At 41.4% G+C, this 27,532-nt stretch overlaps 1 protein-coding gene across 5 annotated transcripts in view; it reads right to left on the bottom strand.

Annotated features, from left to right (window-relative positions):
* cacna2d2a (calcium channel, voltage-dependent, alpha 2/delta subunit 2a) overlaps positions 1-27,018 on the bottom strand; it is a 168,183-nt gene extending 141,165 nt beyond the window's left edge. The window contains exons 1-3 of one of the 5 annotated variants that reach the window (XM_037102137.1): positions 26,793-27,018; positions 21,190-21,263; positions 13,725-13,806 (exon numbers count right to left, since the gene is read on the bottom strand). In XM_037102137.1, the coding sequence (XP_036958032.1) occupies positions 13,725-13,805 (81 nt within the window). In that variant the 5' untranslated portion in view covers position 13,806; positions 21,190-21,263; positions 26,793-27,018. Of the gene's footprint in view, positions 1-13,724; positions 13,807-19,647; positions 20,788-21,189; positions 21,264-26,792 lie in introns of those variants that run through there. The other 4 variants (XM_037102136.1, XM_037102133.1, XM_037102135.1 and 1 more) reach the window with 4 other exon arrangements.
* Between the last annotated feature and the right edge of the window lie 514 nt (positions 27,019-27,532).

The raw sequence follows: 27,532 nt of genomic DNA, 5'->3' as shown, positions 1-27,532 counted from the left end.
TTCTTCAGCACAGTATGATGTTCATTTTCTAAATGAGGGTCCCATTTAGAGTAAAATAGATGATAAAACAGGATATACTTAAGGGCATGGCTATCTTGTGATCAACAAGTCACAATCTGGAGAGAGACGTAGCAGCAATGCCAATGATTCATGGCACTGTTAGATTTAAACAGCCAACTTGTTTATGGGGTTATCTATGTTTTCATTTTAGCACCTGGACCCTTTCAGAGTGTTTTCAGTTCATGAAAGTTAACTTTAATCTTTTGGTGGCCTGGTCTGTTTATACTCAATGACACTATGAGGAGTTGGAGGTTCAATTTGCCTGCAACTACATTTTGTTTGAAGTTTGATACTAGCAAAACTTAACATCCCAATTAATATCACAGTTAAGGTGAATTATGGATGAACCATGTCATGAATATTGAAATATCAATACATATCAATTCTGAATATTTTAAACTGTTTCAATAATAATTTTCTTCTTTTATTGCCCCCTCTTCTCTCCAACAGGAAGTTGACACATGCACTAGTCTTGCTATGTCTGCCTTTTAATAAATCTAAAATGTTTTGAAATTGAAGTTGTGTCGATTTTTCCCAGTGGTATCAAACATGGTAGTGAGTACTGATATTGTTCAAGGTAATTGTATCAATGTTACAATGTTCTTCATGTTCTACATTGTCACATGAAGAACATTGTATCAATGTTACAATGTTCTTCATGTTCTACATTGTCACATGAAGAACACTGTATCAATGTTACAATGTTCTTCATGTGACAACCATACTTGCTAATCAAGCTAGCTTGTTCTAGCTCCACCCCCTAATCCAAATACTGTCTGTCACATCCGACGGCCAAAATGCAGAACTCGAGGCTTCAAAACTGTAGTCTACTACCCAATGCATGACATCAAGGTGGCTACATCCACGTCTTTTACATCATCTATTTTACAGACATGACAGACACGCAAGATCTCAGTATTCCATATTTCCACTTGTTTTTAGTTTAATCTAATTTGTGTGTCAGCTGTATTCACCCCTGTATGTGTGTGTGTATGTGCTTGCACACAGTACTGCTTAAGTGCTGGGAGCCTGCACACAGCATGTAGGTGTATTTGTATTAGCAGCGTTCCTGTACAATGTTAAATTTATCCGTCATGGGCACGGTAAGTGTGTGTCAAATAACCATGAGAAAAGACTTCCTACTATAGCACTTACATCAGAGTGCGTTTGTGTGTGGGTGCAGGTAACACAGTAGGATGAGGTAAGGTCTCACTGGATTACTGAACAACCTCTAGAGGAGACAATAAGAGGCTGTCAGGGGGAGGAGAGGGGAGAGGCCAAATTAATGAAATATGAATGTGTTTACTGAATAGCTGTCATGGTGGCCAACTGATGGTTGGGGTGGATATTAAAAATACACAGTGCAGCTGATGGCTTCACCTTCACTGTGGCGACCCCAGCCATCTTCAGACACAGCTCTAATCAGCATACAACCCATCGCAATCACAATCACCCACAGAAATTATCATCATCGCACTCTTCATCACCATTTCCATCCTCGCCATCGTCGCCTGTTCATCTACATTATCGCTTTCATCGTGCAACAGAATCACGCTGCTCCAGGAAATTGAAGTTGGCCAGATCAATAAATACAATATAAAATTAAATTAGCTACCAAGATGGGGTGAAAATGTGAAAATGAGTGTTTGGAGGCGACAGGGGAGGCAACGCTATCCAGTCAAAACAATAAAAAAAAAAAAAAAAACACGCAAGCAAAGAATAGGGTGAGGCCATAGCTTCTTGTTATGGATTTAAAAGTGAGTTAAAAGAGGTGAGGCACATATGCTTTGATGTGTGCACCCGTGTGTGTCTGCAGGTGTGTGTGAGTACATGACATCATTTCTGCAGTGTCTAATCAAGGAGAAAGGGAGCCGGCTGCTGCGAAAGGGCTGTAATGGAAACACAATTGACCTGCTTTAATAAGAAAAACATGATACCTGCACTTTGCCCACACTTTCTCAGAGAGACAGAACACCTTCACTTCGCCGGCGACGACACGCAGACTAACCACCTGCAAACAGATCCGAATGTATCTCTGCTCTTTTGAAGTTTTATCTTCTCTCAGTGAAGGATGGCAACTCGGTTCATGGCAAAACTTCATCTGTTCATTTCAATATGAATGGGCCATGTAAGTTTGGTGCTGCTGGAGCGGCAGAGATGTGAAATTGCGGATGGCATGCTGAGCGGCCCCGACACGCAGGGTTAATTCAAACCGCCTTTGATGTCTGTCTGTGTGTGAAATGAGCTGGTGGTCCAGAGTTCACACAAACACACACCAGCACATACATACATGGGCGCGCATATACACGTGTTGTAATCATCACACTGAAAAAGGGAAAAAAACTCAAGAGGCCACTCGTGTAGACACATGAATAAAAATGCCGGGAATGTCTCTGCTTATATCACATACTGTATGGCACCAAAATACCCATAAAAACTCAACTTCACTGTGTTGGAGACACTTGAATCGATTGCACTCTTTCTGGATTCAACTCCTGAGCATCCCCAAACATTCACTCACGTGCCATCCACATCCACATGACAATGGTAGCTAAGCTGCCTGTAGGCAGAAACAGACTGCTGGCTTACACACAATACCTATGTAAAGCAGATACTGCAGCTGTACAGAAATAGTAGAATGAAATCTCAACTCTCACATACAGAAAATATCAGATTGATTCTCAGTAAGCTTAATAGCATAACTTCGTCTTTCTAAGTTCTTTCTCAAACACTTGTATGATTGATTTCTGCTCAACATTACACCTATAACGTGGTTAAAGTGATTATTAATCACTAAAATCAGATGAATAAAATACATTTAGCTTGAGTTCACTTGAACCGACTATATAATTTACAGTGCTGACGCTAATTCAAATAGCAGTGTCAAATATAACAGCAACGATGAACCACCATGTGTAAAGCAGCCACAGACAAAAGTAAACAAGAATTCAGTCTGAATGCCAGAATCATTAATAAGCAAAATCTGCACTTGGATTTCAGTTCACTGGGCAAGCTGCTGGGTTAGAAGTCTGGCCAGTTATACAGAGCCAACCACTGTTTCCAGGAATATAAACAATGGGCTTAATAATCATTGATTTGATTTGGTGGTACTTTTAAACCTATTTGAAAGTGAAGCTGAAATAACACTAAACACAACAGCATTAATATGTGGGATTGGAAAGTATACAAGTGATTAACGGCTTTATTTTGAAAAAGTAAACTGTAATATTGGATGGTAGAATGGAAACATTTTTCATTATCTTTCAATTTTACTGTGAAATAACAGATACAGGATGGTAATGATGTTCTCTTTATCTCTAATCAGTCTAATGTGTGATGCTGAGTTTCAGGCCTTTTATACAGCCTGTTCAGAGCTCCATCGGTATTTTATCTTAGCTTGCATTTATGAGACTCTGAGGTCTGTAAGTTTTGATGGTCAAACATGACCACTTGAGAAGATGTTCTTTGTTTTTGTAAAGCTGAACAGAGTAGTGATAGACTTATGATTGTATCAGTACAAGCTGATTGTTAAATTCTAACTCTCTGTCTGATCTATAGAAATCATCATAAAGAGTTGATGGTGCACTATTGTGCACCTGATTTGTTCAAATTTTCAAAACTTTTTTTTTTTTTTTCAAAAAAGTAACTTTTTTAAAGTGCCTTTAAAGTAAAGTCAACTTCAAAATTTACAGTGTGAGTTCTGGTATCTATTTTTAATAATGGTACTGACAGAGATCCAATTTCAGGACTCTGATCAGACCTGAAAGAGTGTATTGGTGCACCTATAAAATGTAATTGGTGTACCACACAACCACAGGACTTTGACACTGAAGTTCACATCCTGAGTACCTGGTTTCTCATCTCAGGGGATTCATCTCACTTTCAAAAATTAAAACAAGACCACAGTCTTTTTTCTCTAACCTTTAGCAAGTTTTTTTCATACCTTAGCATCACCATGAAGACATTATCCCTGTTTTAGTTGCTGCAGACCATTTTACATAAAAGTTAAGTATAAAGATTTTGCGAGAAGACAGACACTATTTCTTTTCTAATACATTGATAAATTCAGAATTCAGATGGCAAATCTTTCTGAAAATGTACTCGCTAAAAGTCATTCCTCGGAGACAACGCTGGTATACTATGAGGATAAAATGTATGCGTTTGCAAATATATGTGCACAAGCCTGAGTATTTGTGTAATACAGCAATTGTAGTGGCGGAGCACAAATCCCATCAAACAACGGCGCCCTGGGAAAAGGGCCAGAAGCAGACATGAGAGTGAGTCCAGTTAGAAGCCAAAGAAGGGGGTGGATGGATTGTGGAGGGAGGGGTAGCTTCTCTTCCAGATTTTACAGAAAAAAAAACAGAGAGAGAGAGAGAGACGACACTACAAAATCTGCCGAATTAAAAAGACGTAGGTAGCACTTCTGAAGACCCCTCTCAGATGGCAGTAGAGAGCCCTCACTGCCTACATGATCAAAAATTAAAACGCTTTTCTGGGACTTCCACAGTAGTTCGGCGTTTGAGAACCACCCACTGCTGAGGCAAGCTAATTAAAGTTATTCAGAACTGTGACCAATCAATCACAGGCTGGTTCAGGTGGAGGAGGAAGAGAAGAAGAGGAGGACAAAACCTTTGAGACTTGAGTGCACACCCAACCTCTCTCACATAGCACACACAAACAGCCATAAAAAATACGATGAAAAAAAACAAATACATTTTGCTCACAATGGAAAATAAACGTCACACCTACCACTTCACACACAGAGAAGCACTCCCTCTGCAGTGGAATGAATAAAGCACTTCACACCTGGAATTTTCTAGGGCATCACGCCACTCTACATTACCACTGCAACCCACTCAGGGAACTGTACCCAGTCTTTTTTTTCTCTCTGTCAAGCACAGATAGTACCAAAGACAGGTAATGCCCTCTCTGAAACATCAAACAGAAGACGGCAGAAAATTAAACAAGCATGTGCACATACACACACTCTGCAAATAATAGTGGAGAGAGACGGCGTCAAGGAGAAAAGATTTGCAGCGTAGGCAAAATAAAGCATCTTCCTCTGACAGGGCTGGAGCTTTAGCAGACCTCTAATCCTATTTTGACACATAATGCTATATTGTCTTCCTTTAAGCGAGTGCAAGGCCTTCTTTTCTCCCCCAAAAAAGCCACGAGTAACATGAATGCATTCGCTTTTTGTTTGCCTTGAATTCATCGAACGACAATTAGTCACACAAATACAGTCCCAAAATGCACCACAGTGACTATCAGACTCTCCAAACACTTCTGTTTGTTTTGGGCAGCCGACACTTAAGGGTTGTTTCCAAACAGTGGGCTTTTAAAGCTCCATCATGGTAATTCACTGGTCTGGAATCAACAAGGACATGCACACATATCATTAGAGAAGCAGCGACATATGGTTTTCAAGGTATACCATGGTATGAAAGCTGATGATTATCATAATGTGTGTGCTTATCTAATGACTGCTTAATTCTAGCCAGGAAGTGTTATTAAAAGAATTAATTATTTCAAATTTATATCAAGTTTCATGTCTTGCAGCCACGGCAAAAAAAAAAAACATTCCGGTAAGGGTCACTGTAACTGATAATAATTATGATAATTGTGGTAATACCCTGTGCTGTGATACCATGAAACAGTCATATCTTATATATGTGGTTCATGTAAGATGAATGAATGTGATATAAATGTACATGTCTCTAATCATTATAAATGTATAAATGCGTCATGCAATACTGATACCATTCTCATATAGTATAAACTGCTTAAAATCTTTTATCAACTTTGTATGTAGGTTACATACAGATCCCATGGTGGAAAGCATACAATTCAATAAAGAAACAAACAACATAAACTCTGACATTTTCTAAGAAACAAAATTTTTGAAACCCTTTCTTACAGTGCACATCTCATCTTATCGTATATATCTTATCTTATTCTAAATGTATCTTATTACCTATATATATTTTGTCATACACATCTTATCAACTCATCGGCGTCTGTGCTAAAATGTTGTGTTGTATTTACATGTGTGTTTATCAAGCAACATTTTACACAACATGTAGCCAAAAAAATTAAGGAGTCCCAAGTGTGGCAAGGTTTAGAAAACAAAGGCTCTTTCTGTTTAAGGTTATGGGGAGAACATGTTTCTGTGAACATGTCCTCTCTAGTGCTTCAACTTACTTAGATTTTTGAACAACAGGGTAGAAGTTGTGTCTTTTCTTTCTTAATTATGTTGATATATTCATAATTCAGGTGGAACAATCATTTTCTTAAAACTTGCTCACTGTCATGTTATACATACGTTTTAAATATGTCAAGAGATGATACAAGTCCCTGCTGAGCAAGCAGTTTGCACCATGTTTCTTTAAAAGCCTGCAACATTGATTTCATTCAGCTGGCTTTACTCTGACTGAGACTGAGCAGTTAAAACCTGAAGGTAACGGAAAAAGACAGAGATATCTAGGAACTGACAAATCTGCTGGCAGTTTCAAAATAAAATATTTGTGAGCTAAAATGACATGTTAGCTCATTAACAGAATCCATACTGACATAACTGATTTGTGGAGGTTAGATTTGAAATACATCCAGTATAACATTCTAAGATTAGCAGTTCATTTACAGTTCAAATTCAAATTAAATATGTTGCACTGCTGGAGGCTTTGCAATGGTTCAGCTTAACAAAAATGTTTCTACATGTTGGGTAAAACATCAGCAAGGATCACGGTCACAAAATTTGAATTAAAAAAACAGAATATGAAACTGGAGACAGGGCACTGACACTATACAATCTGGTTCTAGTTTTTCTAAACTGTCACATTTTTATTGCAAAGCTATTTCAAGTAATTCCTTCTAAAACCAACCCGGGGATATCTGCATGCAGGGCTGCACTCTGCAGATATATGTATTTTCATTTATATAAATACCGGCAACCAGTGCCAGGCCATCAAGCCGGGGAGCTGAGAATCCTTGTAACCTTCCCCGGTGTCAGAAAACCAATAAAAAAGGCAGAAAAATGAACACGGTGTGTTTGTGCACCCTTCTGTTCTCCTGTCAGCCCAGGGGAGTCTAAGGCTGGGAGTAATGGTTCTGGCCAGCTCTCTCACTGCTTAACGCTCAGCTTACTACTAGTTTTATGTGCCTCTAATGTCCACAGTTATTTTTTTGCAGGTTTGAATTAGTTTTTTGTTTGGGGTAAATACACAGGAAATGCTAGAGTTGGTACACAAACAGAGAGATGCTGGTGAGACAAAGGTTCCAAACTAAATAAAAAGTGGCCTGTTAACAGACCATGTCTAAGTGCTCATGACCCCAGTGATCTCCCCTCTCTCCTGAGAATTTTTTTCCCATACCAGTAAAATTCTTAATCATAGTTCTCTCAGTGTTTTGGCATCTGATAGGCCTTCAAATGCATTAATCTATTACTCACTATACTTCCTGGATTGTATTTCTCCCCAGCACCTGAAGCAACCCGCCTCCACCAACACAGCTCCTGACCTTGTTCTAACACAGGTCTGTTTGTCGGTTGGAACGCCCACTTAGCACTGAGTACTGAAACCTGTCAAGGATTGAGAGCTGGCATCGCAATGTCTGGTTAGCTTCATAACTGTGTTTGCTCATTTGTTGAGGAAGATAGTTCAGAATTTTAATTCTTGCAAGATAAAGATGATATGAAACAGTTAGGAAAGTTCTTGTTGAGCCGCTTGTGCTGAGACACTTTAAGGCAGTTTTAAATTTTTGGTTAAATAAAAGACGGACAAATAGTTTTGAGTATTGAGAAATGTCTTGTCATTTTACAGTATAAGGATTTAATCTCATCAGCGTCAACGGGCCAAAACGCATGCAGCATGTTTCTAATCGTGCTGGTGATTGGCTGTCCCAAAGGAACAATGGTAAAATACTAGGTTACGCCCAGACACGGGGCTCACCACATTTGTGTGTAATGTAATCTTTTATTAAAACAAGATTTCTATCAAATTGGCATCAAAGAGTTATCATTCAGGAACTTGTATCAAAGTCATGCTTTCTGTAACAATACAATAATCTAATCATTTTCTAACAATACCACCAGGGTCCTGATGCATAAAAGACACGCATCATTTGTTTTATCTTTTTAAACCTGTAGCTATAAATAAAAGAAATATTCCTAAAAGTCATCATTTCTCTTCTGGAGAAACTTTATCCCCAGCTCACAAAGCTGCCTAAGGTTTAATGAAGTTGTAGAAGTGCTAAAATAGACTGCTATTAATTACTCATTAATTTTAAATTAAAGACCTCAATAAGTGTAAACTGAGGAGTGTATTGATGAGTGTTACACAATGACTAAGGGATACTTAAGAACAAGGCGGTGGGAGAGAAAACTGGAGCCAGAGAGTAAACTATCTATCCTGCAGAAATAGCCTGTGATGTTTCACACAGCCAGATAACAAGCTGCTGTTGTGTAAGGTCCAGGCCAGAAGAAGGAGGGGAGGGGAGAGAGGGGGGAAACTGAGAGAGGAGGCCTGAGAGCTCTCTCTCTTTCTCTCCTTTAAAGGAAACTGCTCGTGGTGGGAGGAGGCACCTTCAAGTCTTCCTGTAAACTGTCTGCAAGAGCATGGAGCTATTAAATCAAGAAACAAATGGCAGTGATCAGCCCTCACATCATCATCCACTGATGGATCAGCACACAGAGAGGGGGGTGAGGTTGGCATCAGCTGTAGAAAGTGAGGAGCGGGGCGGTGGAGTGAGAGCAGGGGTGATGTCTAGTATAGCGCTGGGCATTTGAGACAGATTACTGGAAATTTCTGTAGTCAGCGATAGTGAGTAAATCCACCAGTGCACTTTATAGAGATATCTGTTTGTCAGTGCCAGCTGTCTTGGCCTTGAGCAGCCTTTTTTTTCTAGGAAGCCGGACAGAGGTTTGCAGAGGTACGGGAGATGTTTGGAATAGCATCTGGCCTGTATGCAACATCTTCTTCAAGTCATAAAAGCATAACTGTGCACCATCAAATTGAACCAGAGGCTTCAACCATGTTAACTACAATGAAGAAGACTTTCTGCACACACACACACACACATACAAACTGCCATGCAAGTACACACAGAAAGCACTGGAGGCAAGAATGTCTGTGTTGAACTGAGATAAACCTGCAGCCAGCATGTGGTCAGCAGGCCTTCTGATGTAGTGTCGAAGGGACACACCGAGAAAGGGGCAAAAGTGAAGCAAAAAACGTAGTTGGTCAAATATAACATTTAAGCCCACTGGATGAATCCCACACCTATGAACCGCTGCTTTGTCTTTCCACCCTGCTTCTACAGTATGTGTGGGTATATTGATCTTGAGCTGCGTCATCTCAGGTTTCCAGTAATCAAGAGCAGCAAACAAGAGGGAAGTGGAGAGGGCGTGGAGCTGGGCAGACAGATCCCCACAGAGCACAGTTGTGAAGAGCCAGGCTGGAGCACGGGCTCAGGAGCAGTCATATGTATCAGGCTGAATTATTCATGCTGATTAGACTCATCTTATTGAAAGGAATTTGAGAGAGTTCCAACATATGTTGCGCAGCATCGTCATTTAAGAGGCTTGCTAAATTGAAGCATTGGAATTTGCAGACACTCCATGTGCATGTGTGTGTACAATATAAGGCAGTGGTGAAAAATGCATCCAGTATTGCACTCTAGTACTATTTTGAGGTACTTGTACTTCAGTTGAAATTTACTTTATTCTTGTCCTCCATTTAACTCTAACTGATGCTGAATTTAAACTTTGGTACAATACTAGTATAAACAACAATATTCAATACTTATTTTGACTCTACAGCAAAAAGAAAAAGAAGAAATCCTAGGCACAGAAAAGTTTTTTTTTCTTCTCTTTTTTATTAGCAACTTTAAAAAAAAGTCACTAAATGCATATCAACATATTTATTATGTCAATTTAATTTAACCTTCTGCTATCTACTTTTTCAGCCACAGGTTGAGGACCATAAAATAAAAATCATTTGATGGACCTTCAAAGTGTTTCATTAAAACAACATTACATAGAAATTGTCATTTTTGTGTGATTTAGTGCCCCCCACAGATTCTCGGTGCAACACCACTGTTGTATATACAAATCCCAGGTTTGTAACAATTTGTCAGACGTAATGTAGGTGACAACTACAAACAAAACTCATTATGTCATAACATTGTTATATGATGAGAACCTGTACGTTTACATGTGTGTAAAGCTGTGATCCTATCCTACCTTTACATAGAGCAGAAACAGCTAAGTCAGAGATACTATTCACCCTATTATAACACACTGTACCAGCAACATGATTTTGAAGTTGTTATTTTAAAGTAAAAAGTTCCATAATGTTGCTATAAATATCAAATCTTAAGTTCCCAAACCCTTTCGTTCATGACTCCACACGAAAAAGTAGCATCTAATTGGGGCTCCTTGTCAGCTGTCTGAGTTTTAGTAGTTTCAAGAACATTTCTCCTTTAAATGTCTCAGATGGTTTCATTTAAATAACAGCTCACCTGATGTCTACATACGTACATAATAATACTATCTGTCTGTATCTCTGAAAAAACCCTCAAATCACTGTAATGACAGTATGTGGGTGTAGGCACACATGGAGCTGTGTGCCTATTAAAACTGCTCTGAATAAGCCCGAGGATATGGAAACAATGCCAGTGTCCACCGCCGCCTCTCATCACCACATACTGTAACACATCAAACACAGCAGCATACAGGATAATGAGGAGGATAAGGACTATAAACAGCATCCGTCTGCTCACATTTAAATTTACCAATTCTCGTCCTTCCCCTCTATCATTTCATCCATCTTAAGTAGTTTGACTCTAAATATACACCCGAAACCGCCTGAACATCCATCTCAATTGTCAAGCCATTCTTCATCCTTTCTCTCTCTTAGACCCCCCCCCCCCCCCAACCACCGCTCCTCTGCTCTAAAAGCCGCCCACTCTCCTTGTCTATCCGCACTCCACTCTCTTCCATTTGAAACTTCGAACTCCTCTGATACATCGCTCACCCTCTATCTTCCCTTCACTCCCCTGGGGGAAGAATAACATCTTGACCAAACCTGGGCAGAATACATTAGAATGTCATTTTACAAATTTAAATAACTTGTTTTATTTATGTTTGCGCAAAACTTTGGCGGAGAACATACAAGCTAAAGCACGTCAAAAGATTGTATATCTCCGTGTTGTTTCTTAAGTTGACTGATTCAAAACATATTCTGCTATTTTTGTGCTGCCCTCTCTTGGCCCCTCTCTCTCTTTCACCCGGTACTTCGCTTGTCAGAAAAAATAAAATCTCTACGGAGAGGAACTGAACAGACCACATTATATTCAACTTACTTCCTTGTCTCTTTCCATGTAAGACAAACTCAAAAATAATTTGCACACACTTTACATTTTTTTTTGTCTGTGAGAATAAACTGCGCATGAAGAGGAAGGGGGCGCAGAGGGAGGCAATCTTGTTACCAGCCGGCATAGCCCTGGGAAGATTTCTATCAGACACACGTATAGAGAGAGGCATCCATTTAGAAAATGGCTTTTCTAGGCATGCTGGGCCATTTAGCACACCCTGTGACGACTCCTGTTTGGGGCCGTGATAAATGTTCTTCACAACCTGCTCTGCGCGCACAGTCAGGCCAGCACACACATGCACACGCAGCCATGTGGGCAGTATACATAAGGCATGATTGGGATGGATGTTCAAAGAGACTGGCTTCACTGGGTTTGGCCTACAGGGAGAACTTCATCAACATGCTTTGTAAATTAGTTTAAATGAACTTCAAACTTCAAGTCCACCGAGCACTAAACGTCATGTGAACGTCACAGTTCAGCAGGAGGCCTCATTAAGCTCAGTGATGTTCAGCAACCTGGAATGCTTGTTGTAAAACATCATAACATATTTAAACCAAGCACACCATATACATCCCTCTGATTAACATAGCACAGAAACAATTAATCAATCAGGAATTTGATTGGAATGAATCAGTAACTGCTTTTTTCAAGAAACATGCCCCAGTCAGGATGTAATTTCTTAACTATATCTTTATATCGCAAGTTGTTTGCTGCTGTATTCATGTTTAAAATCACATATACAGAACCCTAAAGTCAAAATCTTTAGGTTGTAGACTGTTGGGTGGACAAATCAAGCAATTTGATGGCAGCACATTGATCTGTTAGACATTGTGATGGAGAGTTTTGACTATTTTCTGGCATTTTATAGACCAATTAATCATTTTATCAAGAAAATAATCAGCAAATGAATGACGTCAGGAACCAACGAAAAAACAAAAGTAAAGCACTGTATCATACTGTTATCATACTTTCAATGAGAAGTAAGAAGTGCATAGGATAGAGCCTGACCAATAAGATATTTTCCATTTATTTATTTTGTTAATTCCATATACGTTTTTATATCAGTGGATATCATATATGCCAATGCTGATACATTGGTGACAGGCCAATATCAGTCAATTCAATTATATCAGCCAACCAATATGTAAGTCAGGCGATGGAGGGTATGGGAGACATGCTCCGACTTTCTAATGAAAACATGATCTCTCCAAGTTTTGTGATTGCATTTAGATTTGTGGTAAATAAAATCTTTGGCTCTTAAAGGCAGATTTTCATAGTTTGTGAAATGATGACATTTGGGACAATGCTTTTTCCTTGAAACCATATTTGACGCTATTTCTGAAGTCTACAGCTGCTTAGAAATCAGCTCAGTGGGAGTACTAAAAAAAACATTTAGACAAACTGCGAAAGGCAAGTGTTTTGATGGGTAAACATCGGTTGTATTGTGTTGTTTAGACTGGATGAGTGCTTAAAAAAATCAACTTCTCTCTATCGTGCAGTCTGAGTGTCTGCCTGAAATACACTCACTAATGGCCATTAACCTTTAAACCAGCACCATCCCTGTCAACTCACTTCCTCCACTCTGGGATCTATCAATGTCGCCACCATACCAACAGCCATCACACTCACCACTGGTACTGGTAGCAGTAAAGCCGCCGCCACAGGCAGCGTACCGGCTGGATGAATCACACTCACCCATACAGCAGTAATGTAGCATTTATCTCAGGATGCATTACAAACCTTGGAAGCATGGTGAACATGCGCACAAGACAGAAATAGGATGAAACACTGTCGATCACACTCTGCTCAACCATCTGCTCGACCACAAGTCAGTGAGGTTTCAAACACAGCCCCATACGCAGACACATCAACCAACACCATATTCTGCTAAATGTGTCCATTGTAACTGTTAGTGTTTTTAACTTTAAAATCTTACACTTCTTGAAACAAGCAAAAACTTTGTTGATTTTCTGAAAGCATTTCACTTTTTGTCCAGTGTATCTTTACTTTAAAAGACAAATTTAACAAAGGTCAAACCAGACAAATCACGAGCAAGCTTTGCCTCGAGGGAATACTTCAAAAGGATTTAAAAAAAAAAAAAAAAAAAGCTAATTTACACTGGAGAACAGCCAACATTTTTTGCAGCACTCGTTCAAAAACACTGTCTCATTTACACACTTAAAAACACACACTTGAGAGCTTATATTGTACAACCTGGCCCAGTGAAATCTTGCCGATTAATAATGCAGGAAAATGTGCAGCGTCACATGCTGGCGTGACGTCAAACTTACCGATCTCATCTGCTGAGTCCCAGTGACGTGCTGCAGAACCTTTTCCAGCTCCTTCTCGATGCGTCCGGCCCAGTGAATCATCCTGGAAAATAGAATTAGACGTTTTCAATCTGCATCACTCGACATTATCACCTGAACATGTCATCACGTGGGCATTCATTTCACTGTCAGCTCATGTGAGTGAGTGTGTGACAGGACGAGTCTCCCTCATCTTTGTGTATCTCTGGTGCAGTTGTCAACCTGCCAGACTCTCCCCCCCTATCTGGAAGTATCCCCATCCTTCCTCTCCTAATGTCATCGGCACCTTCCCCCCCACCCCGATCACATCTTGCATATATCTGGTCGGCCCCAGCAGGACTGGCAGCGAGCAAACGTGCCTGCCTTGGCTCGCCTGGGATCAGCGGCTCTGCAATAAAACTACTCAGGTCTGACAGAAATGCACCCTAAGCAGGAGCTGATCTCTGGTTAGACAGAGCCAAGTTTGGAATTAAGAGATCAAACAGCTCGAGCTCATCACTGTATATCTCCCAGCAAGCAACAAATGACTTAATGGATCAAGATTTTCACAAGATCATTTCAAGCAGCAGCAGGGGCTAACCTGCCAACCTGGACACACGCTGAACAATCCAGGTGCGTGGCCAACAAGAAAATTCTCACTCAAAATAGTTTTTCTTGCAATCAGATGAATAAATTCTGTCATGTCTTTTGACCGCATAACACAGGAACTGCACCAACCTTTTCTTGTCAGTAGCCTGCAGATAGCTAATCACTAGCATCAACAGCACAACACAACAGACTCATTTGTCTTTTAATATGATGACAGAAACAAATGTCACCTTTAAATGTCAGATTTGCTCAGAAGACAAGGGGTAAGACAGATTTATTAAATTGCACAAATCTGCCAGGCAATGACGGGCTCTCACCATAATCATCAAGCTGGAGCGGGCGCCTCATCGGGAGTGTAACAGCAAGAGCTGACGCGAGTGAGCGCACTGGCTGCGTATGTAGGGGAAAGATTAAGGGAAAAGCAAGAGGGCCTCCAAAAGGACTATGCAGAGCGGGACCGCTGGGGAGAGGCCGCTGACTACGAAAAGGTCACCTCGATATGAAATGAAAACAAGCTTACAGTGAGTGCAGGGCTGAGCGGGATGCTGTGATACTAACAGTGAGGGACAATACCTCTGCCCCGAGCCAGCCAGACTTCTTACGCAACTTCGTTAGTCTACATTCTACACACACACACACACACACACACACACACACACACACACACACACACACACATACACATTCAAGTATGCAGCTTTGACAGTGTGACATGCACTGCTGCATTATGTCTTATTTGGATTTTTATGTAAAATCAAACGTTTTGAAGCTGTGCAATGGGGAGGTTGGGGGCGGGGCTGGGCGTGGTCAGGTTATCATGGTGTCAATGAACTGTAAAACGCATAATTCTAAAAATACGGATCTTCACCAAGTCCCAGGATACTAGGCTCCACATCAGCAATAAATAGTTTAATTTCCCTCGTAAAAACTTTTTTATCTAACAACGCCATAGTGTCGTCTTCACAACAGCTGTTTAATAATTTGTGGCACTACTGTAAACTGTTTAAAAAAACAACAGCCATAATTCCTGTAGGATATGAACTGCCGTAGCCAATGCAGAGCCGGCTGCAGGGTGACACCGAAAAAGTGTTTCATAACATTTATTGGACTATAATTAATCAAAGCTCTAATTTAGGACAATTAGCACAGGATTCAGGACAACTGCTTATAATTTAGGACTGCTCCAAATTTTTCAGGACGTCTGGTGACCCCATGCAGAAGAGAGACAAAGTCCCTCCCCCTGGGACCGTATTTCAGAAAGGAAATTGTATAGTATTAGTAGACAAATACATTTTTTATCTTGTTTGAACTCTGCCATGAATTACAGGTTTGTCATTTAAATTTTAAAAAATGTTCAGCTTTGTGTTTAACTACTCAGCGAACTACATCATCTCACACAATATATGTCACCAACATGGCCGTCACCTCAGCACAGAGCTTCCTAGTATATGACACTGGCCCCACAAAAGTTTTTTTGGGGAGGGCCAGGGGCTAAATGAGACAACTTAATACCACTTAAATGAATGTGGTGTGTGAATTTTTGTCTTATATTTTCACAGTTTTATGACACACTGTGACTTTCTCAGGTTGAAAAATTGTCTTTTAAATTTACCAACATCATGTGTGATTCATTGAACAACTGAAACAGGATGAAAAAATATCCGTCTCCCACCATTCACTAACATACAACATCTTCTGAAATCACGTCCCATGGTTGTCCATTGGAAGGGGCGTGACTTCGCCTCACATTTCAGTGAAGCAAAGCATTAACATATTTAAACCATAATCAAACACAAGAATATTTGATATTTTAGGTTATTTATGTGTTACTGTTGTTGATTTCTTGCAATATTTCATCTGTATCAAGAATGGAGGATATTGTCAATCACATGGACCAGATGACCAAGCATGCTGGAAAAATCCTGACGAGGTCATTCAGCCAGAATAATTCAATAATATGATAGTGTCATTGAATTTCTGTAGCTAGGGGGTCTCTCATTCAAAACAGTGAAAACAAAAGATGCAGTTTGATGATGTTGTGAAGTACAGTGGGAGGTGGAATCATGGGAGTCGTTGTCTTCATTGTGAAACAGTGAGTACTAGAGATGAAAATCTATCTAATGTGACTCAGGCAGAAATGTTCATGGATGGGGCAATGTATTAAAGTTTTATTTATGTCACGTTGCGTCACGTTTGCAGACCTCCCTCCTGACGCTCTGACGCATCATCTGGTGTTTTCCCTGAAGTAACAGCGTCATGCAACCAAATGAAACTGGCGGTTACTCTGAATAAAATCATGGATTTTTCTTGGTTGGAACACTGGAATTATTTTGAATATCAAAATATATAATGTAGGAGTAGTCCAATTGTCATATATTATATTATTGACAAAAACTGTAGCAGCACCATTTCTTAAACTCTTGAGAATACACACACACACACACAGACACACACACACACACACACACACCTACCAGCTCTACAGACACACCTGCACACAATATTTCTCATCACTCCCCCCTCTTGGTGATCTTATGTTCTAAACTTATTTTATCATATCAATAGAGACAACTTAAAAATGCAGACTGATGTCCATGACGCAGTGACAGCTAGCGAAAATCTAGTGCTAAGCCTCAACACAACTGACCTGCTTCAGGCAAGATCACATGACAACATTTGAAGACAAAATGTAGTTCGTTCATTAATTCAGTGACAAATCTCATACCAGGAGATGCGTGTTTGGTTAACTATTAGTACAAATGAGGCCCAACATTCAATTAATGCAATGGAAGCTGTGATGTTTCTTAAAAACTTGTCAATATGCACTTTAACTGAAAGCCGACTGACTGCTCTCTGGCACTAGTCTGATAGTAGTCTGATGTTGTATTAAAACTTTGCTCTTTGGCAGCTGCATTTACTTTATATTTTCTGTGCATCATGATTTGTGCTATGCAAAATATTATGGAAAAGCAGAACTTTTGATGAAATGAGTTTGGATGGACGACCCATGTGTCAGCCACACACACACACACACACACCGTGTCATGTTCGTTCTGCTGCAGTGGATCACGTCACTGCGGGCGCGGTGGCGAAAGATCTTTAAGGGCAAAATGTGGACTATTTTCATATGTTTCAGTAATCACAAAAATTGGGGGGAAATTGCTCCGAGTGATAAGTGATGATATTTTACACTGATAGAGAAGACTGAACATTGAAAGAGGTTAACTCCACAAAATATAGAAATATGAAAATAACTGCACCTTCTTCCTTTACCAACACCCCCCCCCCCACACACACACACACACACACACACACACACACACACACAATACATAAAATTTAGACCAGGCTTTCAAGTGACATGCTGTAGAAAATGTTCACTTTTTCCATGTTAAAATCAACTAGAAGACATTCTGCCCATCCTTCTGGACACATTTCCTCAGTTAGATCTCAAATACACACGAGCTCCACCCGGTGTGTGTGTCAGGTAAACCCGATAAACGGTCGCAGCAGCTCCCTTTACACTTCAATTAGATAACTGTTGAATTCTGCCGACAGCACAGTGGTGAGGCTGACACAACAGCCAAGAGATGACTGACGACACATATTACAATACCTAGGGTATTTATCTTATTCGTGCCCGCTTACATAGCAAGCTGTCAAGCTATAACAATAACAAGGAATAAGATTTACATTGTTTTAAAATAGTAACCGTAATTCAATACAATGACAATAAATAAAGTCTGTTGAAAATCATTCTATATATATTAAGCAAAAAGTAAAGTTTATAAACACAGAATATATTCATTAACTGTAGGTTTATCTTATAAATAGATAATCAAATGCATAAAAAATCTTCAAACATCCATCTTTTTTTTTTTTTATTAATCTCCCCATTAATTCTGTTTATTGTGCTCAAGTGATCAAATCAATGATGCAGCTAATAGCCGTTTCCAATCAATCAAACAGCAGTTGATATAGGATAAGTGATTTTATCTCTGAAAGTCACCTTGGCCATCAGGAACAAACAAAAAACCCCCGAGATCTCAAAGCGATCATCCGCTGTGTGCATCAGGGAGCATTTAGCTTCTTGTCATTTGTGTGAACCTGACTGACTAATCATCACTACAGGCTACACATCGTGTTCACATCAGATCGTCACGTCATCACGTAGACTCGGAGTGAGGAACTGTTGCACTCCGGTTTCACGGGCTCTACTACATATGAAACATATGAAAACGTCATTTAAACCGAAGCGACCCTCGCTTAAAAAAAAGAAAGAAAGAAAGTTAAAAAAAACACATTTTCTTTGGCCAATTATCATCAATCTTGTGTTGGATACTGCGCTGGTGCGCAGACATTGTGTTTCGGGTCATTCAAGGTGAAACTGCGGTGGAGAAATCACGCGTGATATCCACATATTATTGCAAATCAATTACCCAACAGGTGCCCGCTGAACAAAGTCCGACATCAGTTCACACACAGCTGGATGCTACTTTTTTGTGCAAGCGGTCACTTACCAAAGCAAAACTGTCACACTGGCCTTGAACGCATCTCAATACAAATCATCTGTACAACACAAACTATTCGCTTTTTGATCACTTGGTAAAATCAGATGTTCATTTCGTGTGATGCTGCGAACAGAGAGTCTGAGCAACTAGTTTTCAGGAGTTTGGGAGAGCGGGGAGTTCACCTGACGCTCGTCCTGCGGCACAAACTAATTAGTTCAGTCGGTCTCTAAATTAAAATCATCCCACTACCGTGTTCTGCGGGTGGGATGGAGATTATTATCATTACCACTGTGCCTGTTTTAGTATCCAGTGCACTTTAGACTAGCCTCGCAGTGGCTCAACCTATCAATCACGCGTAAATAGGATATTCTCTCCCCCCTCCCCTCCATGCAGTGACAGCAAGACAACACGCCGGCTATTATTTTATTTTCATCCCCGATGGATGTCCTAATAAATTATGGCTCGGTTGGTTTTATTCGCCAGTGGCACCTGTGCATGCTTCCCTGTAGCCTGATTCCACGTCGACTATGACAAATTGCAACAACAGAAAAAGGCTTTGGGTATTAAATGCCACTGCCCACAACAACGAAAACAACAGTGTAGGCTTTGTGAGGGGCGAGATTCATAACGCAGCATCAGAGACGGAAACTGCGTCTGTGTTTGAACATCAGGGACAGAAGCCCATCGCGCACCGAGGTGAACGGCGCCGCATGTGTGCAGGCTTGTCGGGGCCACCTGTCCTAGTTCCGCGCTCCGCACCCCCCTCTTCGGTTTATCCCCCCCGAAAAACGGTGCAGGGTACTTACGTGTAGTGCTGGGGGAAGAGGTGGGTCCCGTCCGTCGGCGTGGACACGCATATGATAAGTACAGTTTGGATGGCGAAGAGGCAGAAAACACCGTACGACTGCGCGCAGATCGCCATTTTCCATTAAATATTCAAGAAACTGGGATAAATAAGAGAAGGACCGGAAGGACAGTCTCTCGCAGCTGAGCTAAGAATAACCGAGCTCCAGAGGAAAGTGTGTGGTGGGAGGTGATGGTTGGCGGAGGGCTTTCTGGACACTTCAGCCCGGCAGTGAAATCTCAATCAGAGAGAGAGACGCGCACAGTGGATTGGCAGCTGAAGATCACGGGAGATCAGGATCAGGAAGATGCTCTGCCGCTGCTTGCTGATGTGCCTGGCTGCCTATTTGCGCACTCGCTGTCCTCCCTCCCTCACCGCCGCCGCGCACATTTGCTCCTTTTCTCTCCCACTCTCTCCAATGTTAACAGCCACACAGAGGCAAGCTGGACACCACGAGAATACCGTGTTCCCATCCCGGTTTTCAAAATAAAATACTTTACGGGTTTCAAGGCAGCGTGTGGCATTAAAAGCGTCAGAGTAGTGTTTTGTTAGAAATCTAATTCTACTGTCGTGCCCTCAGTAAAACGCCTTGCTGGAAGCTCTCACGTTGAGCTTACGTGACTAGAGCTAGAACACTTATTTGCGCATTTAGGAAAAATGTCCGCTGTTGAAAAGTTTATCCATCTGGCACGACATCCGAGCACGAGTTCAAGGGTTTTTTTTTCATTTATCGCGTGAATAACTTTATTTTGAAGGTACGATGACCCGACTTCCTGTATTCGTCCGGCCCATCGGTGGAGCTTCGCCCAGCCGCTGGCACAAGCGGTCCTTCCTCCGTTCAATCCGCCTGCTCCTGGGCGACAGACGGGGGCGCGCATCAGGCCACCTCCTCTCCTCCTCCTCATGTCCACTCTCCGTGTCCTGTGTCCCCCTCAAACTCGGGATTATAAGCGCAAATCAAGGCTTTATTTTGGTAATTAGAGGCTGGACTCTAGAGGGGCGGATTGTATTAACTGGAGTGTAAACATTCAGCAATCACCTTGGGGCTGATCTCCAACTACATTTGTTCTACTTATTAGCGCGTCTGGTCCAGTGGATGAACATTTAAATGAATGCAGGGAGAAATAATAACCTTGTTTTGGACACCTACCTCTGGTTTCCTGTTGTCAACAGCTATTTTTGGACGAGTGGGATTAAAGTGTGTGAAAATGCGACTTGTCTCCTTGTTTCTCATAACTGGGAGCCTCTGAATAATCATGAGCCTTGTTAATAATTCCACTGGAGCAAGTATTCCTCTGGTCATAAGTCAGATACTGTTCGCTTTAAAAAGGTAAACAAGGAGGAGGGATGCACTGAAACCTCAGAGTAAATCTAATTCAGCATGAAGTTACCCCCGGAGAAGTGAATATCTCCCTCTATCAGCTGTGTGTGCGCATGTGTGTGTACGTGTGTGTTTGTTTGGGGTGGTGCACATATGTGTGTGCACCTGTACCTGTCTTCTTACCCTTTTCCTACGCTGCTGTTTGTTTTTCTGATCTTCCCATTTCAACTGGCGCAGTAGGTCTGGCCCAATTGCACCTAAACAAACATATTATTTCAGGTTAGTCAACGCGGGAGAGAGCATACAATGAAGATGTATAGCTTTGTACATAATGTGTTCCAGGTGTGCTTCTGTCCCAGATGTTAAGAGGATGCACGGTCCTTTGTGAAACAGAGTAGTTCCGTTTTTTGGGGTTTTTTTCCCAGTTCCAAAAGCCCAGGTTCTTACACCTCGTAATATTTATTTGCTAGAGCTAGCCGGTCCTGTGGCTGCATCGTCCTTGGCTCAGTCAGTCAGCAGGGGACACACAGGTGCTACAGAGAGCCACGCAGCAGTCGACGGGCTGCCGCACGGTATTTCTGTCTCGTCACTGACAGTGAAGACGACGCTGTTTTGGTCGAAAGGACACACTGCGGGGCACAGACCTCAGCAGGAGGGGAAAAACCCACCTGACGGCAGGGATGAAGAGCTACAGCAGCGGTCCCCTGCTCATGTACATGAATGTCAGGGATCAGTCAGTCAGAACAAATATCTGGGCTTGCTCCTCAGGAAGAGGGGATAAAAAAATAAATAAATAGAAGATATGCTTTTATTCCCCAGAGCGAATAATTTTTGAGACATACCGAGCAAGCGACTCCCTCTCATCCACCCCTCCAAACAAATCAGTGGCAGAGAAGCAGGACAGCGGCGTTTTGATTTATTATTATTTCCTACGCGGAGGAAAAATAAGCCTAATTGATGGCTACTCTCGCACATTAATTTACTGTACCACATTTCCCATCGTGACATTAATGACAACAACAAACAGATACTGGTGGAGTGATGTCGGCCTGCTGACTCACATTCAACATTTCTGCTGACTCACAGCCACCCCTTGTTTCCTCCCTCCATTCAATCATGCATTAAGCAAACTTATCTTAATTTACCTGGCTCACCGGGTCTAGACAGAAGAAAAAAAATGGATGTGGTTTTAATTTTTGAGTTAACGCACAAATACGTAGTTTTCCTCTAATGGACAGAACATAGAACAGAAAGGGGTGTTTATTTGTGAAAACATAACACCAGGAGGGAGAGATGTCTCTGTGGATGGATAGGACGCCTCCGGTTGTTCTGCTGTTGCTGGAACCAAATTTAAGCAATCATTTCTCACGTATGGCCTTGTCACACTCCACTTCGTCTCACTAATACCTTAAATGCAAATTACACTTCATCTGCCTAAATGCGTGCATGCGTGTGTAATGGTCGTGGGCGGAAGAGTGGCAGATAAAAGAGGTGATTGCCACCCTGGGGCCCTGGATCTCATTGAACATGCTGTGATGCTTATAGAGAATCCACTCTTTATTAGAGCTGATCGATCAGGCCAGCTAAGGGATCCGCTCAGTGAAAACACACAGATCAATGACCTCGAGCTCTGCCGATCTTCTGAATGGTGAGAGAGGCGAGATGAGAGGCGGGTCTCAGCTGCCCATTGGCTCATCTCATTGGCCGCGCAGTTTTCTCCTCAAGAGATTGACTTGCCAATCTGGTATTGATCTGGGAGCTGAGCGGAAGGAGCCGGCCCTCGTTGTTCCGTATCTGACTTTCTGGGGACCGCTCCCCCAGACTGAGGCCAAGTAGGTTGGAGTAAAATTAATCACTCCTTGTTTCCACTGTCTCCAGGCCTCGGGGAAGTCACCAGTAGAGGCGCAGCCCACACATCCAGACACACACAGACACATACGCACTGGCCTCTTATCTTCCATTCCCTCTACCTTATCCATCTTTCTCTCCCTCCCTAACCTCCTCCCCTCTCTCTCATTCTCTCTCTCTCTCTCTCTCTCTCTCTGTGGCCTGTATACTGATGTTCTGCTGTGCTGGACAGAAAAGTGAGGCTTCACACTCTGTAAAACCTAGTCTAGTCAGCATCCTGAATGCAAAGATTTCATATTTCTGATTAGAGAAGGAGTGCACGTCGCATTCGCCGCAGATGATAGAGCCAAGCTGCCCTTGAGAGAGAGTCCCTGACGCTCTCAGCAAACTTCAATGATCCTCTCAAGTGCTCTCTGTAAAAACAGGAGCATGATATACTATCACTCATTTACCGCACACTTTTTTTGAGGGCATTTTTTTTTTTTTTTTTAAAACCACAGCGGAGTCGGTGTGCCCTTGTCCTCTACGGGGATATACTGAAGAGATCGGCAGAGTGATTCCGGCAATCAAGGTTATCTTCCCTCTGTGTCCCCTTCAGCTTACTCCCAGCTCACCTCACAGCTTATCATCCCATTTAGTTTCATCAACTCACCACAACACAAAGATCTCATCTGAATAACACACTGAACCTCCTTGTTTACATAAATATTTGTATATCCCGTATGCCTCATTACTTGATTTGCTCTGTAATGTGGTTGTTACCTACATGACCCCAACACTTTGCTAATAAACAAAATAAAAACACATCTCATTCAGACCACAGCGCTCTGCATACACCCCTTACTGTAAAACACAAATGTACCCAGCGATGTTGGGCCGCAAGGCACTCTGGGACTTTCATGCTCAAATGTCAGAGCATTTCATCCTGATGATGATGACTCACTCCCCTCGCTCTTAGTCTGCATGAAAGAACAACAGTACCAATTAATGACCCAACCTCCCCACGTGCAATAGTAGGAAAACAACCACTATATCAAATGTTACAGCGGGGCGCGCTAACAGACCTGTTCTGATAAAAACATGGATATTTTTGATGGAGATATATACGTTTAAGGCCAAACTTTATCACTCCTGAGGAATCCCCCCTATCCTACCCTACCCACACATAAAGTGGCTGCATGTGAAAACAGAGTAAGACTCAGCACTCATTGACATGCTCTACTAGAGGCCTAATGGCCCCTGGGTAATGGCCTCTTTGGTCTTCAGGAAATCCTCCCTCATGCATACATCAAAGCTGGGATTGAGAAGGATAGAGAGTAGAAAATACAGGGGAGGAAAGAGACGTCAGCGCCACACAGGGAGAGAAGAGATGAGATGAAGTTAACACACTGAGCAAAGCTCTAACAGGAGCTCATTTCTGTTTGTTTTTCATGGTAATGTCAATCCAACATGTGTTAGACTTAATGTTCACATCAGCGTGGCACATGAAGGCTATACTTAGTTAAGCAACGATTGCCAGCAATACTCTGCATCCAGCATCTTAAAAGTTAAGATTTTCTGCTTTTCTCTATCATTTGATAATAAACTAAATAATCTTGTGTTTTTTCCTGTTGGATGGAGAATAAAATGAAATTAAATGTGTTAGATTCCACAAAGAGAAAATGTAACAGGCATTAGGCTGGACACCGTTTTACACTGAAAATAATTGTTAGTTTTAAGTTCTCACTCTTTGTCCACAATTCACCTCTCTATTTCTGTCAGTCCCTTTTCCTTCCTTCCCTCCATCCATCCCTCTTCTTCTATCTCTCTTTTTCTCTCTCTCTTTGCTGACACACAGTATCCCTGAGTTGTCAGCCAGCTGCTATAACAGGAGACCTGTAGTCCATTGCCCCACAACTACCCCCGCCTCTCTTCACTGTCTATGAGCCATCTGCTTAGTGTGCGTATTGCAGATCTGTCAATGCTATCTAATTATAATTCACACAAAAGTGTTCATTGTGACCCTGACAGCATTTGCTAAAGTTTTATCTTGCTCCATATGGCTGGTACATAGAAGGCACAGACCTGTCTGTAGCTATGTGAGCATGTATGTCTCTCTCTATATATATGTGGCCCCTCTCCTATGAGTAAACACAGCAGAGCATTGCTCAACTACATTCAGAGAAAGCTGCGACCTCTACATGTCCTACACCATGCAGCAGAGCATGTGATTTCTGCCCCTCGCAATGATTTTCAACTCATCTCCCAGTTCAAGCAAGACTCAGCATGCATCTGTTTTTCAAATGATTTGTTGGAAAAATTAAATGGAATATAAACAGGACCGGAAATAGATTAAATTTAGGTAAATGGAGTAACTTCAAGCTGCTCCACAGTGGCATGCCGACATCCAATTGGCCCTCAGTACTTCAGCAGTGTGTGAAAAATATGAGGTGCAGCCATATAGTGCATATTAAACAGTGTTAGTGTTAAAGAGGCAAAACTAACAGGCCCGTGGCGCCTTAGTGGCCTGATAAGGCGAGTGGGTGGTCCTTTCTGAACGTGGTCTACTCCTCTTCTCTTGTCAATGTGGAGTGAGAAGTGCACAGTCGCTTGCCCGCCCTGCCGTCACATTAAAGCGCATCTTAATTGGCATTAAAACTGGTGATAAGAGCTTAATGAAGGAATTAATAGATAACACACATTCTGGAGCTTATTCTCCACAGTCACACTCTGACAGACACATAAACACACACAGCTGTACTCAAACTGGCAGATTTTTACAACCACAGACGGAGCGAGTGAGAATTCATGGGGAAATAGGTGGCCTGCAGCGAGAGGCTGGACCAAGACTGAAAGCCCCTAATACATCACATCACCTTGCATGACTACAGCTAACCTTCTCAGACCGTGCAGCTCCAGCATTTAGCTTCTATTTGATGGTATAGACTGCGGTCACTCTGAGCTTTAACATGGGTTTTTAAACTGATAGTGATTACCTGTTAAGGTAAACACTGCATGTAAAAGGAGGTTAGCTTTATGAAGTATATAATTTGTATCTATGTTGGTTTATGTATTAACAATTTATCATTATAATCAAGTATACTGTATTGAATCGATCATGACAAAGACAACAGCACTTCTGGCCTAACTCTACCTGCCTCTAGATGTACCTTTATGCAACAAATAACACAGATAATTTCAGAATAAAATAGAGATGAAATGATTAACTGAGCTTCAAGTAAAAAGAAAAAAAATCAGCGACTATTTTGACAATCAGCAAATCAATTCAGCAAATTTTTCAAGGACGACCGAGTCCCAGCATCTCAGGCTGCTTTACTTGTTCAAATATTCAGTAGATAATTATAATGAAAACATCAGCTGAAATCAGGGCAGCATGACATGGTTTTAAAATCCTATCGCATTTATTTTTACAGATACTGCGTTTGCGATGTTATTAGCAATTTCTGGGAATAATCATATCTATAACACAATTTTCATTTTCACAGAAAAAAAACAATAACAATTTAGAAAAAAATTACAATGAAGTGACATTTGTTGGGGTCTGTAGCAAACAAGCATGTTTTCTTAGATGTGGAGGACAAGATTTGTAGACCAGGGCATCTCTGCAGCCCTACAGTACTAACTCATTATACAGTAAGGCTGGTCACACTAACTGAGTTTTCAGAAAAGATGTAGCCTTATGATTTTTGACATGCACAGCGCTAGCATGTGATAATATTACGATCCACTGTACAACCCTACCTAGGTGAAATGCCACAATTACAGTGAGGGGCCATACAGTCCTGTCTCAACTTAAGTTTTACGTTCATGAGCCATTTGGTTCAACTTGAGATCACAGTTTGTTTGTTTTTTATTTTTGCATTAATCATCCTGACTTTTTCATACTGTTCAACTGTATGTGTTCAACCGTGTTAACAAAAAAATAGCTAGCTACTTACTGTACACATTCGGCTGACAATGACGCACCCACCTTGTTTGGGGTAGGGTTTCTGGTCACCCGAGGGACGTAACTTCATAATAATATAATAATTTACTTTATCACTACAAGGAACCCTGTTCACAGTATGTCACTGTAAAAAGAAAAATACTGGTTAACTCAGGCTTCACGGATTGAGTAGGTGCCATTTTAGCTAACTGTGTGACGCTATCGTTACTAACGTTCGCTCCTCCGTGATGGGAACGTTCCTTGACATTGATTGGCTCAGGGCTTGTCCAATCAGTTTCCTCGTCGGCTGGAGGGACGTTGATCATGCTATGTGAAACACCTGGCTACAGCCTTCAGGGAACATAGAGCATGCACAATCTATTGTAGTTTATTCATAACAAAACACTCAGGTCTAGTCAGACCCAGTGGTTGCAGTGTTCCTGAAGAGTGGATACAGAACATTTGCAAACAAAAAGCTGAAATTCCTATTTGGGTCTCAACATCAGATGGATCACAGAACCGGGTTTAACACCTGTCACAGTCCCTTATTATCAAAAGTATGGAAATTCATGTTGATGCATATCTATTGTTTAGTTGTAATGCACTTTAACTGCCTTTATCTTGTAATCACATTAGGGACAGAGACTTATCTCACATTTACAGCATATATTATGCCCATAGGTGAAGTTTGTGGTCCAGAAACTTGGAGTTCCTGTCACATACAATTGTACAAATCACTGTGGGCATTCATTT

The sequence above is a fragment of the Acanthopagrus latus genome, chromosome 6 (genome assembly GCF_904848185.1).
Source record: "Acanthopagrus latus isolate v.2019 chromosome 6, fAcaLat1.1, whole genome shotgun sequence".
NCBI classification, from domain to species: Eukaryota; Metazoa; Chordata; class Actinopteri; order Spariformes; family Sparidae; genus Acanthopagrus; species Acanthopagrus latus.
This window is presented reverse-complemented; position numbering and strand designations above follow the sequence as displayed.